Here is a 12,500-nt window from a genome sequence, read left to right on the forward strand (position 1 = left end):
TTCATGAGGGCTTTCTCTAGTTGTAGAGAGCAGGGCTACTCTCTGTTGTGGTGCATGAGCTTCTCATTGCAGTGGCTTCTCTGGTTGCAGAGCAGGGGCTAGGGAGTGCAGGCTTCAGTAGTTGTAGCACACGGGTTTAGTTGCCCTGAAGCATGTGGAAACTTCCTGGATCAGTGATCAAGCCCATGTCCTCTGCACTGGCAGACAGATTCTTAACCACTGGACTACCAGGGAAGTCCATCTGTAAAGCTTTTTGTTTCTACATCAAATCTGAATGAGAGCCTTGTCACATAGAGTATTCTTGATGATAGATTCTTCTTCCTTGTCATCACTTTCAATACATTGGCCCACTCCCTTCTGGCCTGCAGAGTTTCTGCTGAGGAATCAGCTGATAACCTTATGGGAGTTCCTCTTTATATTATTTGCTACTTTTCCCCACTTCACTCACTTCTTGCTGGCGTCATTTCGGTGGAGATATCCAATGTGATTTTCACCTTTGCTCCTCTATAGGTAAGGTGTTTTGTTTTTGTTTTTTGGCCGTGTGCCATATGGAATCATAGTTTCCTGACCAGGGATTGAACAACTGACATGATATTGTAGATGAATATTTTTGTGGATGAATATATTACTGCTTGAATGAGACAGGGTTTAACATTGATTTTATTCATCTTTTTTGTTACGGATGTAAGTGCTATAGTATTTTGTTCATAGAAATATTTATGGAAATGGAAGTTTAATATCGTAATGCCACTCAATCTTTGAATGCTTATTTGCCAGATATCACAAAAATAATTTACTACTGTCATCAAAATAATTTGAATGGCCTGTCAAGTGATAATTTGTTAAAATCTTTCAAATTTGTTGTTAGGCAGTGGATTATAAATGATGTGACCTACAAAAAGATTTGTTTCCAAGTTATTAGAATAATTTGCTTTGTCCCTTTGGAGGAAGTATAACACAAAGGCTATACCAAGACTGATCAATGACTCTTAATTATAATGCTTACTCTTTTACCTGAAAGCAACCTATTCAACCAGAAATACTCAAGAAGGGTTGAGGAAATAGAAATATTGGTAATTTCATTACACAGTGCCAATCCAATAAGTTTTTATAAAATGTATTTATCATTTGCTTGAAACTTAAAAAACACACTTTGGGGCTGCAGTTTTAGCAAATTTAGCAAATTTGCAGAAAACACCATCTAACCTAATTGGCAAAACCAGTCCTCACTGAAAACCTACTAAAATCCTAGAAATGCAGAAAAAGTCTTTTCAGTTTAATATAGTAATATATTTCAAGAAGCCTTAGGAAAACCACTGAGAAATGTTATAGACTCTATTGTATAAAAAAGAATCAGTCAAGATTAAAATAATGTAAGTCTAATATAACAAGTTACAAAGAAGATACAAAGTTACACAAATAATATAATATCCTTAACTTATAGTAATACAGTATAATTTATATGCAAAATTATGATATTTATAAGAAGAGGAGTATGCTTTTTTTAAGGCATGTTATTCCTTCCCTGCGTTGGGAAGATCCCCTTGAGAAGGGACAGGCTACCCACTGCAGTATTCTGGCCTGGAGAATTCCATGGACTATATAGTCCATGGGGTCACAAAGAGTCGAACATGACTGAGCGACTTTCAGTTTCACTCCTTCTCTAAATATTGGTATATGGGTGTATCAAGCTCTGGTGTTTGGCTTTTGGGAATAATTAAGTAAAATCAGAAAATATAAAAATCAGAAATATAAAAATCAGAAATAACTTACCTTTTTTAGATATCTTGGTTATACTTTTCCTAAGTACTTGAGGATAGAGAAGGGCATATACTACCAAAAAGTAATTTGGCCTAGATATTTTATTTTTTGTTATGAAGAGCCAGGAAATAAAACACATTTAGAATATGAAATGGGAGAAAGATTCATTGTAAATGGAATAAATATGATGTGAGTTGATATAATAGATATTTGTCTTCCTTTAAAAATAGTATGTTTGAAATCTTGGGGGAAAGCATGTGAATATTTTATCCACATGTTCATTCCAGTGTACTTTGAAGCATTTGATAATTCCAGGAAAATATTCCAGTTGTATTTCTAAGTAGCAGCAGTATCAGCTTATACAGCTTTGACTTATTGAAGTGATTCTGAAGTGAGTAGCAGAAAAAATGCTTACTCGTTAACTACAAGAGAAAAGGCACTTCTAGGATTCAATATAAGCATTGAGAAGAGCTGGAAAAAAATGCTTACCCTTAACTACATGAAAAAGCAATCTTCAGCATTCAGTATTCTTACCAGTGCTCCTTTGCTTTGAATTCATGGGCCTCATCCCTTAAGATCTTTGCATCCTTTGATAATAGTCGGGAGAAGGAAGAGGCAAAGTTGTTAGGTAAAAAGTTACATCATTCCCCAGTCTACCATAGTTAGTTTCTAACATTCAGTTTCACCTATAACAGAAACATGTGCAAGAAAAAGACAGGAAGCTTTTATAGGTTCATGGTGCTTTGAGTAGTCACTAAATGAGCTTTCGGTTTGATTTGGCCTCAGGATTTAATTCCCTGCCATGCAGTGTAATAAGGTTTAAATGATGGCTTTCTTTTGTAGAGTAGAGTAAGGTTGGTTCTGGATACAGGGCTTTCTCCAGCCTGTTAATTTTAGGAAAGGCTACTCTTAGAAGTTGTGGATCTGGAAATCAATTCCTTTCAAACTACCAGTGCTTGGATACCTCTTGAAAAGCCTTTGTGTATCTCTAGGGGTATGTGTACCCTAGTTTGAAGACTATCTTAAACTATCTATCCTGAGTTTGACAAAACAACTTAATGGCAGAAAATTCTGTAGGGAGGAAAGTTAGGGAGTCCCTTAAAATAGATGTTCTGGGACTTCCCTGGTGGTCCACTGGCTACGACTTGCACGGTCATTGCAGGGGGCCTGGGTTCAGTCCCTGGAACTAGATCCCACGTGCTGCAGCTAAGACCTGGTGTAGCCAAATAAATAAAAATATTAAGAAATAAAATAAAATGGTTGGTTGAAAGGCAAACTCTTCATATTATGTATGTAGTTACCAAAGAAAATGGTGACAGTGAATTGAAAGAACCTACTATATTAATTGTGGAGCCCCTTACACATGCAGGCAGGTTTGCTGTAGGAATTCCCTTGGGTAGAGCATGGGCTTTGCTCATGAAACCACTCTGATTGGGGCAAGTACACAGACACGAACAGGTGAAATAGTTAGTATTTGGAAAAAATATTAACTATTGATTCAAAGACTAGATAGAAACTGTGATAATTGGTGGTACTACATTCTACTTCCCAACCTTAGGCAGTAACAGATACCACAGACTGCCATGATTTTTGCACCATAATACCTGTGTTTTTAATTTTTAAGTACAGAGTCAGTGATAATTTGAAATTTTTTTATGCACGTTTTCCCTGTGGACATTATTTTAGTGAATTGAAACTATCCAGTTATAAAACCTTTTCCCCCTCCATTATAATTTAAAATCTCACACCATTTAAAAACCAAGATAAGAAATTAAAATTATTTTTTTGAAATTAAAAATTATATCAGAGAATTTTTCTCCTGGAAAAATTTTTGTAAAGGTGTGAGTTACCACATACTGACTTCTGCCTCCCAGGAGAGGGATAAAAAGCTAACAATAATAGAAATACTATACCCACTAGACATAACTATTACTCTATAAATGTAGGCTTATGCTCTATTGTATCTTGATTGAAATTAAATATTCCTCTAAGACTCCGTTTTGCCTGACTGGTGGGAGATTCAGTCTTGGTCCTTGTTGGGATCTCTTCATTGCCCTGGAGTCAAACAAGATTGCAAGATGTTGACAGAAACAGGAGAGAAGCTTCCAGTCTCCAGCCCAGAGAGTTTTGCATTGCTCTCATCATCTGAACCCACAAAATTGCTTGGAAGGAGCAAATCCACTGTGCCTGTGGAGGGTGAGGCCCTGGCAGTCTGTGGCCAGGTGAACCCCAGTGTCCTCATCGCTCCTGGGGCTCTGCTGCTGGTGGGACCCTCTGACCTTGGACCTCTTCCTCTTTTGGAGGAATCTTCTATGTGTCTTCTTACAGAATTCCTCCCAAAGAGCTCTGGCTTTGGGAAAACAGCAGTCAGAAAGACAGGCTGTCCACTGGCAGCTTGAACCTCACAGTTACTGTGGGGGAGTTTGTACTGAGAAGCTGGGCATGTGCGTGGAGTGGGGGCAGGGAAAAGGCAGAGCCGAGGACACAAACAAATAGATGTCACCACAAATGGCTCTGGATCACTGCTACTATGAAAACATGGCAAACATTAGTGAGCATGCCTCTCTGCTCACACAGATGATCAAATTTAATTCTCTAAACTTTGCCATGTGTTAAAGACAGACAACTGAGGCTTAGAGAATTTGATTTTTATAATTTTTATTTATGATTATTTTAAACATTTATTTACTTATTTGGCTGCACTGGGTCTTTGTTGCAGCATGCAGGATCCTTAGTTGAGGCGTGTGAACTCTTAGTTGCTTCATGTGGGATTGTTAGTTGCAGCATGTGGGATCTAGTTCTCTGACCAGGGATCAGACCACCGGCCCCCTTCATCAGGAGTGCGGAGTCCTAGCCACTGGACTACCAGGCAAGTCTGAGGTTTAGAGAGTTTGAGTAACATACCCAGTAATAAGTAGCTGAGCTAGGATTCTAACCCAAGTTGGTTGGGCTCGAAAATTCATCCCTTATGTTATATTTTCTCTCCTGCAGGGTATTAGTAATATTTTATTTTGAGCACAGTGGGCTGCCGGTATAGGTTAGCTCCAGTAGGAGCTCCCAGACAGCTCAGTGAATTCACCCCCGGAACGCCACTGCTCAGAGTTCTCCATCTGGTCGTCAGGCTGCATTTGCCAAGACTCGAGAACAACAGTGCCGCTTTGGGCGTAATTAATGTTTAGACAATAACTGGTCAGCGTTTTCAGCTGCTTCTTGAGGTCACTCCTGGGATATGAAAATAGGACCCCGTGTTGGCATAAACAGGTTGTTTGTTTTCTTTGTGCTCTGTCAGGAGGCCATTATCTCAGTTGTCTCAAAGTGACACTGAATTGGTCAGGTGCAGGGTCAAAAGGAAGGGGAGGATATGGTTTGGCTTTGTTTTCTGTTGTTTAAAATAGAAAATTGATGGATCTGAAATCCATTCTTGCTTAATACAATTCTTGAGGCAGTCTTTTTAATCAATTCCTTTAGTCTTTTAAAAAGTAAAATCTTTTAAGAACATTTCAAAAGCCATAGATCAATTTTTAAATTGTACAGCTTGATCCATAAATAATTCCTATCTATGAAGTCAAAGCCCAATGCATTTGGTGAATGAATACATGACATGGTCATTATGGCCCTACTACACACCCACTCCCCGAGCTGGGTGGGATGGGTGATTCAGACATAGGCTGGGCTGTTTACTCCAGATGTTCATAATATGCTTCAGGGGCTTTCAAATGTTGTTTGCCTTGGAATCTTCCCTGAAGCTTGTTAAAAATAGTGCTGCCCGCACCCCGCCCCAGATCCACTGTCTTAATCCATTTGAGCTGCTATGACAAGATACCACAGACCAGGTAGCTCACAACAACAGAAATTCATTTCTCATCATTCTGAAGGCTGAAGAGTATAAAGTCCGGGCACTGACATGGTCTTCAGGCAAGGTCCCTCTTCCTGATTCAGAGCTGGATGGTTCTCAGTGTTTTCTTACATGGTGAAAGGGCTAGGGAGCTCTCTGGGGCCTCCTTTATAAGGTACTAATGCCATTCGTGACCTGAGCACCTCCCAAAGGCCTATCTCCTTAATATCATCATCTGGGAGTTAAGATTTCAACATATGAGTTTTGGGGAGGCACATTCAGACCATAGCACCCACTGAATCTAAACCTTGAGGAGTGGAGCTTGGGCATCTTTAAAAAGCTCCTTAGGTGATTCTAATAGTTAAGAGGTTTTTGAGCCTGCCACGTGGTTGATGGTGTGTTGGTAATGTAAGACACTATAATGTTTTCTATGTTGTGTTGTGAGTATGTCTATTCATCATCACAGAAAGTATGTATACGAGATATATAGACACACACACGTGTATTGAGAGGCATACTAGTCTCTTATGTGCATGAATATTGGAACATACCTGCAGGTAAACATACATCTATTATTTTAAATCCTAGTAAACATTTATCGAGCATCTATACATATCAGGCACTGTTAATGCATTCAACAAATAGTTAAGAGTCTCCTATGGGCCTTCAGAAAAGGAAACAGACAAAAGTCCCTGTCTTCAAGGAGCTAATATTTTAGTAGGGAAACACCAACAATAAACGAATAAGGCAATCATATAATGATGAATGCCATAGCAAGAAGTAAGGTGGGGAGGTGCGAGGCCTGCTGATGGTGGGGGCAGATCCCAAGTTAGAATACAGTGGCTGGGGGAGCCTTGAGGGAGGAGTGAGCCCTATGGCAATTTGGGGCACAGTTGGTCCAGGTTTGGGGAACAGCAAGTACAGAGCCCTGATCTGAGTATGAGTATTTCTGGTGGCTTCAGGAAGTAGCCAAGGAGGCCAGGGGCTGGAACACAATAGGAGATGCAGTTAGAGAGGCAAGGAATGGCCGGAGGGGACTGTGGATCTGGTAGGGGCCTGTAGGCTGCCAGAGGAATTTGGTTTTGACTCTGAGGGAGATGGGAAGCGTTTGACTACTGAGGGTGATGTCATCTGATAGGTCTTGAGTGGTGAATGGGCCGGGCAGGGAGCGGTGAAAGTGGTGAGGAGAACGTGGCTTCAGTGTGCTGTGAGGGAGCTGGCAGTTTTGCTGATGGTTTGGACACAGAGAGTGTGATGGCTGCAGCAGGAGGGTTTCCAAGGATGCTGAGTGCAGCTGTTGGCTGTACTTACTCTGTGGCCAGATTTGTTCCTGGATGTGGGTTATGACCTGGTTCCAAGAGAATTACTGTATTTTTATTTTTTAAAACATCTTGTACACTTAAAATTTGTAAGGTTATTGCATGTACATTAGGCCTTAAAGAAAACAACCTGATCTTCAGGAGCGGTCAGGTTAGTTTGACTGGCTGCAGTAAGATGCTGATGGGGATGTTGATGACCCGGGCCTGTAGCCACAATGCCATTTCTTCCTGACATGTAGAAAAACTACTTTGGCCAACAAAAATATATTCTGGATATGATAATGAAGAGTATTTATTGCTCACTTTATTTCAAAGCACTACTTTTTTTTAAGGACTTTATGATGTGGACTACTTTTTGAAAGTCTTTATTGAATTTGTTACAATATTGCTTCTATTTTATGTCTTGGTATTTTGGCTCCAAGACATGAGATCTTCACTCCCTGACCAGGGATCAAACCTGCACCCCCTGCATTGGAAGGTTTAGTCTTAACCACTGGGCCACCAGGAAAGTCCCTATTTCAAAGCTGCTGCTGCTGCTGCTAAGTCACTTCAGTCGTGTCCGACTCTGTGCGACCCCATAGAGGGCAGCCTACTAGGTTCCCCCGTCCCTGGGATTCTCCAGGCAAGAACACTGGAGTGGGTTGCCATTTCCTTCTCCAATGCATGAAAGTGAAAAGTGAAAGTGAAGCTGCTCAGTCGTGTCCGACTCTTAGCAACCCCGTGGACTGCAGCCTACCAGGCTCCTCTGTCAATGGGATTTTCCAGGCAAGAGTACCGGAGTGGGGTGCCATTGCCTTCTCCGCTATTTCAAAGCACTTATATGTAAATCCTCAAAAAATCGTTTCTAAAGCTGATGGTGGAGGATAGTATCATGCCCATTTGAGGATTCAGGAGCTTGAGATCTAGTAAAGATGCAGTGTGGGAAGGGTGAATTTGGCTTGACCATATCTTCTATTTTGTGACTTTCTCCCCTTGATTGTGTAGTGACTGGACCACGATCCATGGAACAGAAGCATGTGTGTGTGCGTGTGTGTGCACATGTGCGTGTATGTGAATCACACTTGGGTTACTAAGCACAATGATATAGTTAAGGAATTAGAACTCATTGCTCCAACGTTCAATAATTCAGGCCTCTTGGTCTCCTTGCTGTCTTTTCTCTGTTCATTTGGTCATTTTATTTCTGAATAGCAATTTTCACTGAAAGGTGGGATAAGGAAATAAAAAGATTTAAAAGTCACATTCAGGGGTGTGGAGAATAATTTTAATAAAAGCCACAGTGGAGAATGCATTTGTAAGCACTAAAATAAAATTCTCCATTGCCAATGAATTTTAGCTTGCCTCACTGATCCTTTGTTCCCATTAAAAAAAAAAAAAAACAAAAAGAACAAAAATGAAGAGTTTGATTACGACACACACCTAGCGAGGCTGAGTTCTTTGTCTAGCTGAGGAGTTAGTCTGTACTAGGATGGCTGTGGGCAGGGCCTGGGCCAGCAAACAGCATTTAATGCATTTACCTGCTTCAGTTTGCAGTGACGACCTCACTCACAAATTCAAGGGTTTCACCGTGATGAATGAAGCGGAGAGATACGAAGCTCTGAGACACTGTCGCTATGTGGATGAAGTCATTAGAGATGCTCCATGGACACTCACCCCAGAGTTTCTGGAAAAACACAAGGTACTTATTCCTCCACATTCTGTAAGTAACAGGATTAGAGTCATCTGTTTCAGCCGCTTATACCCAGAAAAATCCAAGGAGTCTTCCAGTTTAGGAAAGCGGTAACTCCAGGCACTGTCATGTGGTGTCACGTGACACAGCGCCTGTCCTGTGCTCACGCCTGCGGACCGACAGCCACCTGCTTCCTCCCTGTGGGCTCTGGAGCTGGACCACTCGGGTCCATGTGTGGCTTCTATCCCTTCATAACTGTGGGACCTTGAGCAAGACACTGAACTCACCTAAGCTGTAAACTGCTGTTTTGAGGATCTAATGAGATCATGTTGTGAAACCCTTAGCACACTGGCTGGCCCAAAGCAAGAGGTCCAAAAACATCATCACCATTATCACCATTGTTATTGATGCTTATAGAGTCATAGGCATCATTTTTCATGGAGCAAATGACCACACATCTTATCCAGAGGGGCAGGGGTCAGGCTCTAAGGAAAAAACTTTCTATCTCTGATTGTGTGACCCTGAGACTCCTACTGATAAATTTTTATTAGTTGAAAACATGAGAAATCCTTTTGATCTGCATGAAATTATGTGCTTTGTATCTCCCTACAAGCCCCACTTTAGGAGCTATTCTTTCCTTTTATAAGCAGTACAAAAAAATAAGACTAAGCTGTTCTAAGAGTTTTCTTTTCTATTTTTAAATTCACGATGCAGCAGAGAATACAGAATGCTGATAAATGTGCATGGGTAATAGCCGAGGAGACAATTTCCCAGCAAGAATAAAAAGAAAAAGGAAAAAACTACAATATGATTTACTTCCAGCAATCACGAACACATTTTTACTAAGCATCTATTGTATCTTCAACTTCTGTGAAACGTTACCGGGCTGCTTGTGAAGGCTGCCGTTTATCGAGTGCTTGCCACGGACCCAGCCCAGTGCAAAGGGCTTTGCTCTTACAGCAATCACATTCAATCTCATGGCCACCCTGAGACATTGTTGTTGTTGCCATCCACTGGAGAGGGAAGGACAACTAAGCTTGAGTACTAAGAACAGAATTAATGGCAGTAACATTGGTTGAGTACTTGCTGTATACCAGTTATTCTTTTTAGCACTTTTACATAATTGTAATATTTAATCCAGTGATTCTCAAGTGGGGGCAACTTTGCCCCAAGGGATATTTGACGATGGAAGCAACTAAAGGGGTGCTACTGGCATCCAGTGGGTAAAGCCAGGGGTGCTGCTAAGCCTCATACAATGTGCAAGATAGACTCTCCCCCTCCAGGAAAGAGTTATCTAGCTCAGCATGTCACTAGTACCAAGGCTGACAAATCCTGATTTAATCCTTACCACTCCCACAATGGCTCAGTGGTAAAGAATCTGTCTGCAATGCAGGAGACACAGGACACGCAGGTTTGATCCCTGGGTTGGGAAGATCCCCTGGAGGAAGAAATGGCAACCCACTCCAATATTCTTGCCTGGGAAATTCCATGGACAGAGGAGCCTGGCAGGCTACAGTCCATAGGGGCACAAATAGTCTGACACAACTGAGCACACAGACCACTAAGTTGTGAGTTATGCAGCTAGTAAGTGATGAAGTAAGTGATGAAGCAGGAATCCATACCCAGGCGAATTAAACTGCTGCTTTACTTCTCAAGCTGGAGTGAAGCCTTTTAATAAAAGGCTTTGAAGTTTAGGCAAGGAGTTTTTTTGTTTGTTTGGGTTTTGGCCATGTCACATGGTATGTGGGATCTTAGTTCCCCAACCAGGGATTGAACCTGTGTCCCTTGCATTGGAAACATGGGGTGTTAACCACTGGACTGCCAGGGAATTCCTCAGGCAAGCAGTTTTTACTTGATGTAGGAGGAAACAAGGAACTAGTGAAGATTAGCAGGTATGAGGATGACAAAAAGAACTCTGTTGAAGGAGGTCCCTCCACCATGTGACAGAGGGATGGCTGGAGAGGAAAGAGCCTGTGGTGAGGAAGGTCAGATACAAGTTGGTATTAATAATCCAGGTTATGGGGCCCTGGGCTTGGCATAAGCAGTGGAGAAGAAGAGATAGGTATATGCACTCATGTGAGTACACACAGACGTACACACCCCAGCGGAACTTGTGACTTCTGTGCTATTGACGGTGAAGGAAGTAGAGAAAAATGGCTGATTCTAGGGTGTTTGGAGCCTAAGTAAACGAGAAAAGGGAGGCTCCATTGGAAGGGACACCAGTTTTAAGGATGAGTGAAGATTCCAGACAGGTTTTTAAAGTGACAGCAAGGGTGGCAAAAGAGAAAAGGATGATTTTGGGAAAATTGGGCAAGTTTTGTCATTTCAGCAGCTGCATGACCCAACTGAATTAGTAATACTTGCCCTACCTGCCTCACAAGGTGGTTGTATGAATCAAATGAGAAGAGACATGAATTCATTTCTACAATATAAAATATAACTTAAGTCAGGGACTGCCCTGGGGCTCCAGTAGTTAGAACTCTGGCTTCCACTGCAGTGGGCATGGGTTCGATCCCTGGTTGGGGAAGTAGGATCCCACATGCTGTGTGGCTCAGCCAAAGAATAAAAAATATATATATTGCTTAAGTGTGAGGGAGGGCCTATTGCCATCAGTGAGATAGAAAATGAGGATTTTGGGTCCTCACAGTAGAGGTGATTAAAATCTGAAGGATGAATGAAATCTCTGAAGGAGAGATTTTAGAGGCAGAAGAATAGAAGGCCAAAAAAACCTACTGTTAGAGGTAAGAGAAGAAAGAGGGACCAGCAAAGGAGAGAAACTAATCTAGTCCCATCAGTGCAGGCAGATTTACTGTCTGAGCCACCAGGGGAGTCCAAGAATACTGGAGTGGGTAGCCTATCCTTTCTCCAGGGGATCTTCCTGACCCAGGAATCAAACTGGGATCTCCTGCATTATAGGCCAATTCTTTACCAGCTGAGCTACCAGGGAAGCCCTCATGCAAACAAAGACAGTTGGAAATACCTTCCAGTCCAGGATTCAAGTCTACCTTCAGTTCAGTTCAGTCGGTCAGTCGTGTCCGACTCTGCGACCCCATGAACTGCAGCATGCCAGGCCTCCCTGTCCATCACCAACTCTCAGAGTCTACCCAAACTCATGTCCATTGAGTCGGTGATGCCATCTAGCCATCTCATCCTCTGTCGTCCCCTTCTCCTCCTGCCTTCAATCTTTCCCAACATCAGGGTCTTTTCAAATGAGTCAGCTCTTCACATCAAGTGGCCAAAATATTGGAGTTTCCACTTCAACATCAGTCCTTCCAATGAACACCAGGACTGATCTCCTTTAGGATGGCCTGGTTGGATCTCCTTGCAGTCCAAGGGACTCTCAAGAGTCTTCTCCAACACCACAGTTCAAGAGCATCAATTCTTTGGCACTCAGCTTTCTTTATAGTCCAACTCTCACATCCATACATGACTATTGGAAAAACCATAGCCTTGACAAGACGGACCTTTGTTGGCAAAGTAATGTCTCTGCTTTTTAATATGCTATCTACATTGGTCATAATTTTCCTTCCAAAGAATAAGTGTCTTTTAATTTCATGGCTGCAGTCACTATCTGCAGTGATTTTGGAGCCCCCCAAAATAAAGTCAGCCACTGTTTCCCCATCTATTTCCCATGAAGTGATGGGACCTAAATTGCTTATTTAAAGTGCTTTATCATAGCTATTTTGTTTTTAAAAATATGTATTTTCATATCGCAGAAATGTACCCCCATCCCTGTAGTGATGTCACTCTTTTCTCTCTCTGACAGATTGACTTTGTGGCTCACGATGACATTCCGTACTCTTCTGCTGGCTCTGATGATATTTACAAGCATATAAAGGAAGCAGGTGAGGGGTCCTCCTGTGTTCACCTGTCTCCTGCAGCATGACACTGAGGTTTAGTAAGAGACGCCAGCCCTGGG

General features: G+C 41.8%; 1 protein-coding gene across 3 annotated transcripts in view; it reads left to right on the forward strand.

Moving 5' to 3' along the window:
- The window catches only part of PCYT1B (phosphate cytidylyltransferase 1B, choline), a 147,786-nt gene that overhangs the window by 92,801 nt on the left and 42,485 nt on the right, over positions 1-12,500 (forward strand). For all 3 annotated transcript variants that reach the window (XM_070366008.1, XM_005890191.2, XM_070366009.1), the window contains exons 4-5: positions 8,439-8,590; positions 12,348-12,426. In XM_070366008.1, the coding sequence (XP_070222109.1) occupies positions 8,439-8,590; positions 12,348-12,426 (231 nt within the window). The remainder of the gene's footprint in view (positions 1-8,438; positions 8,591-12,347; positions 12,427-12,500) is intronic.

The sequence above is a fragment of the Bos mutus genome, chromosome X (genome assembly GCF_027580195.1).
Source record: "Bos mutus isolate GX-2022 chromosome X, NWIPB_WYAK_1.1, whole genome shotgun sequence".
Taxonomy (NCBI): domain Eukaryota; kingdom Metazoa; phylum Chordata; class Mammalia; order Artiodactyla; family Bovidae; genus Bos; species Bos mutus.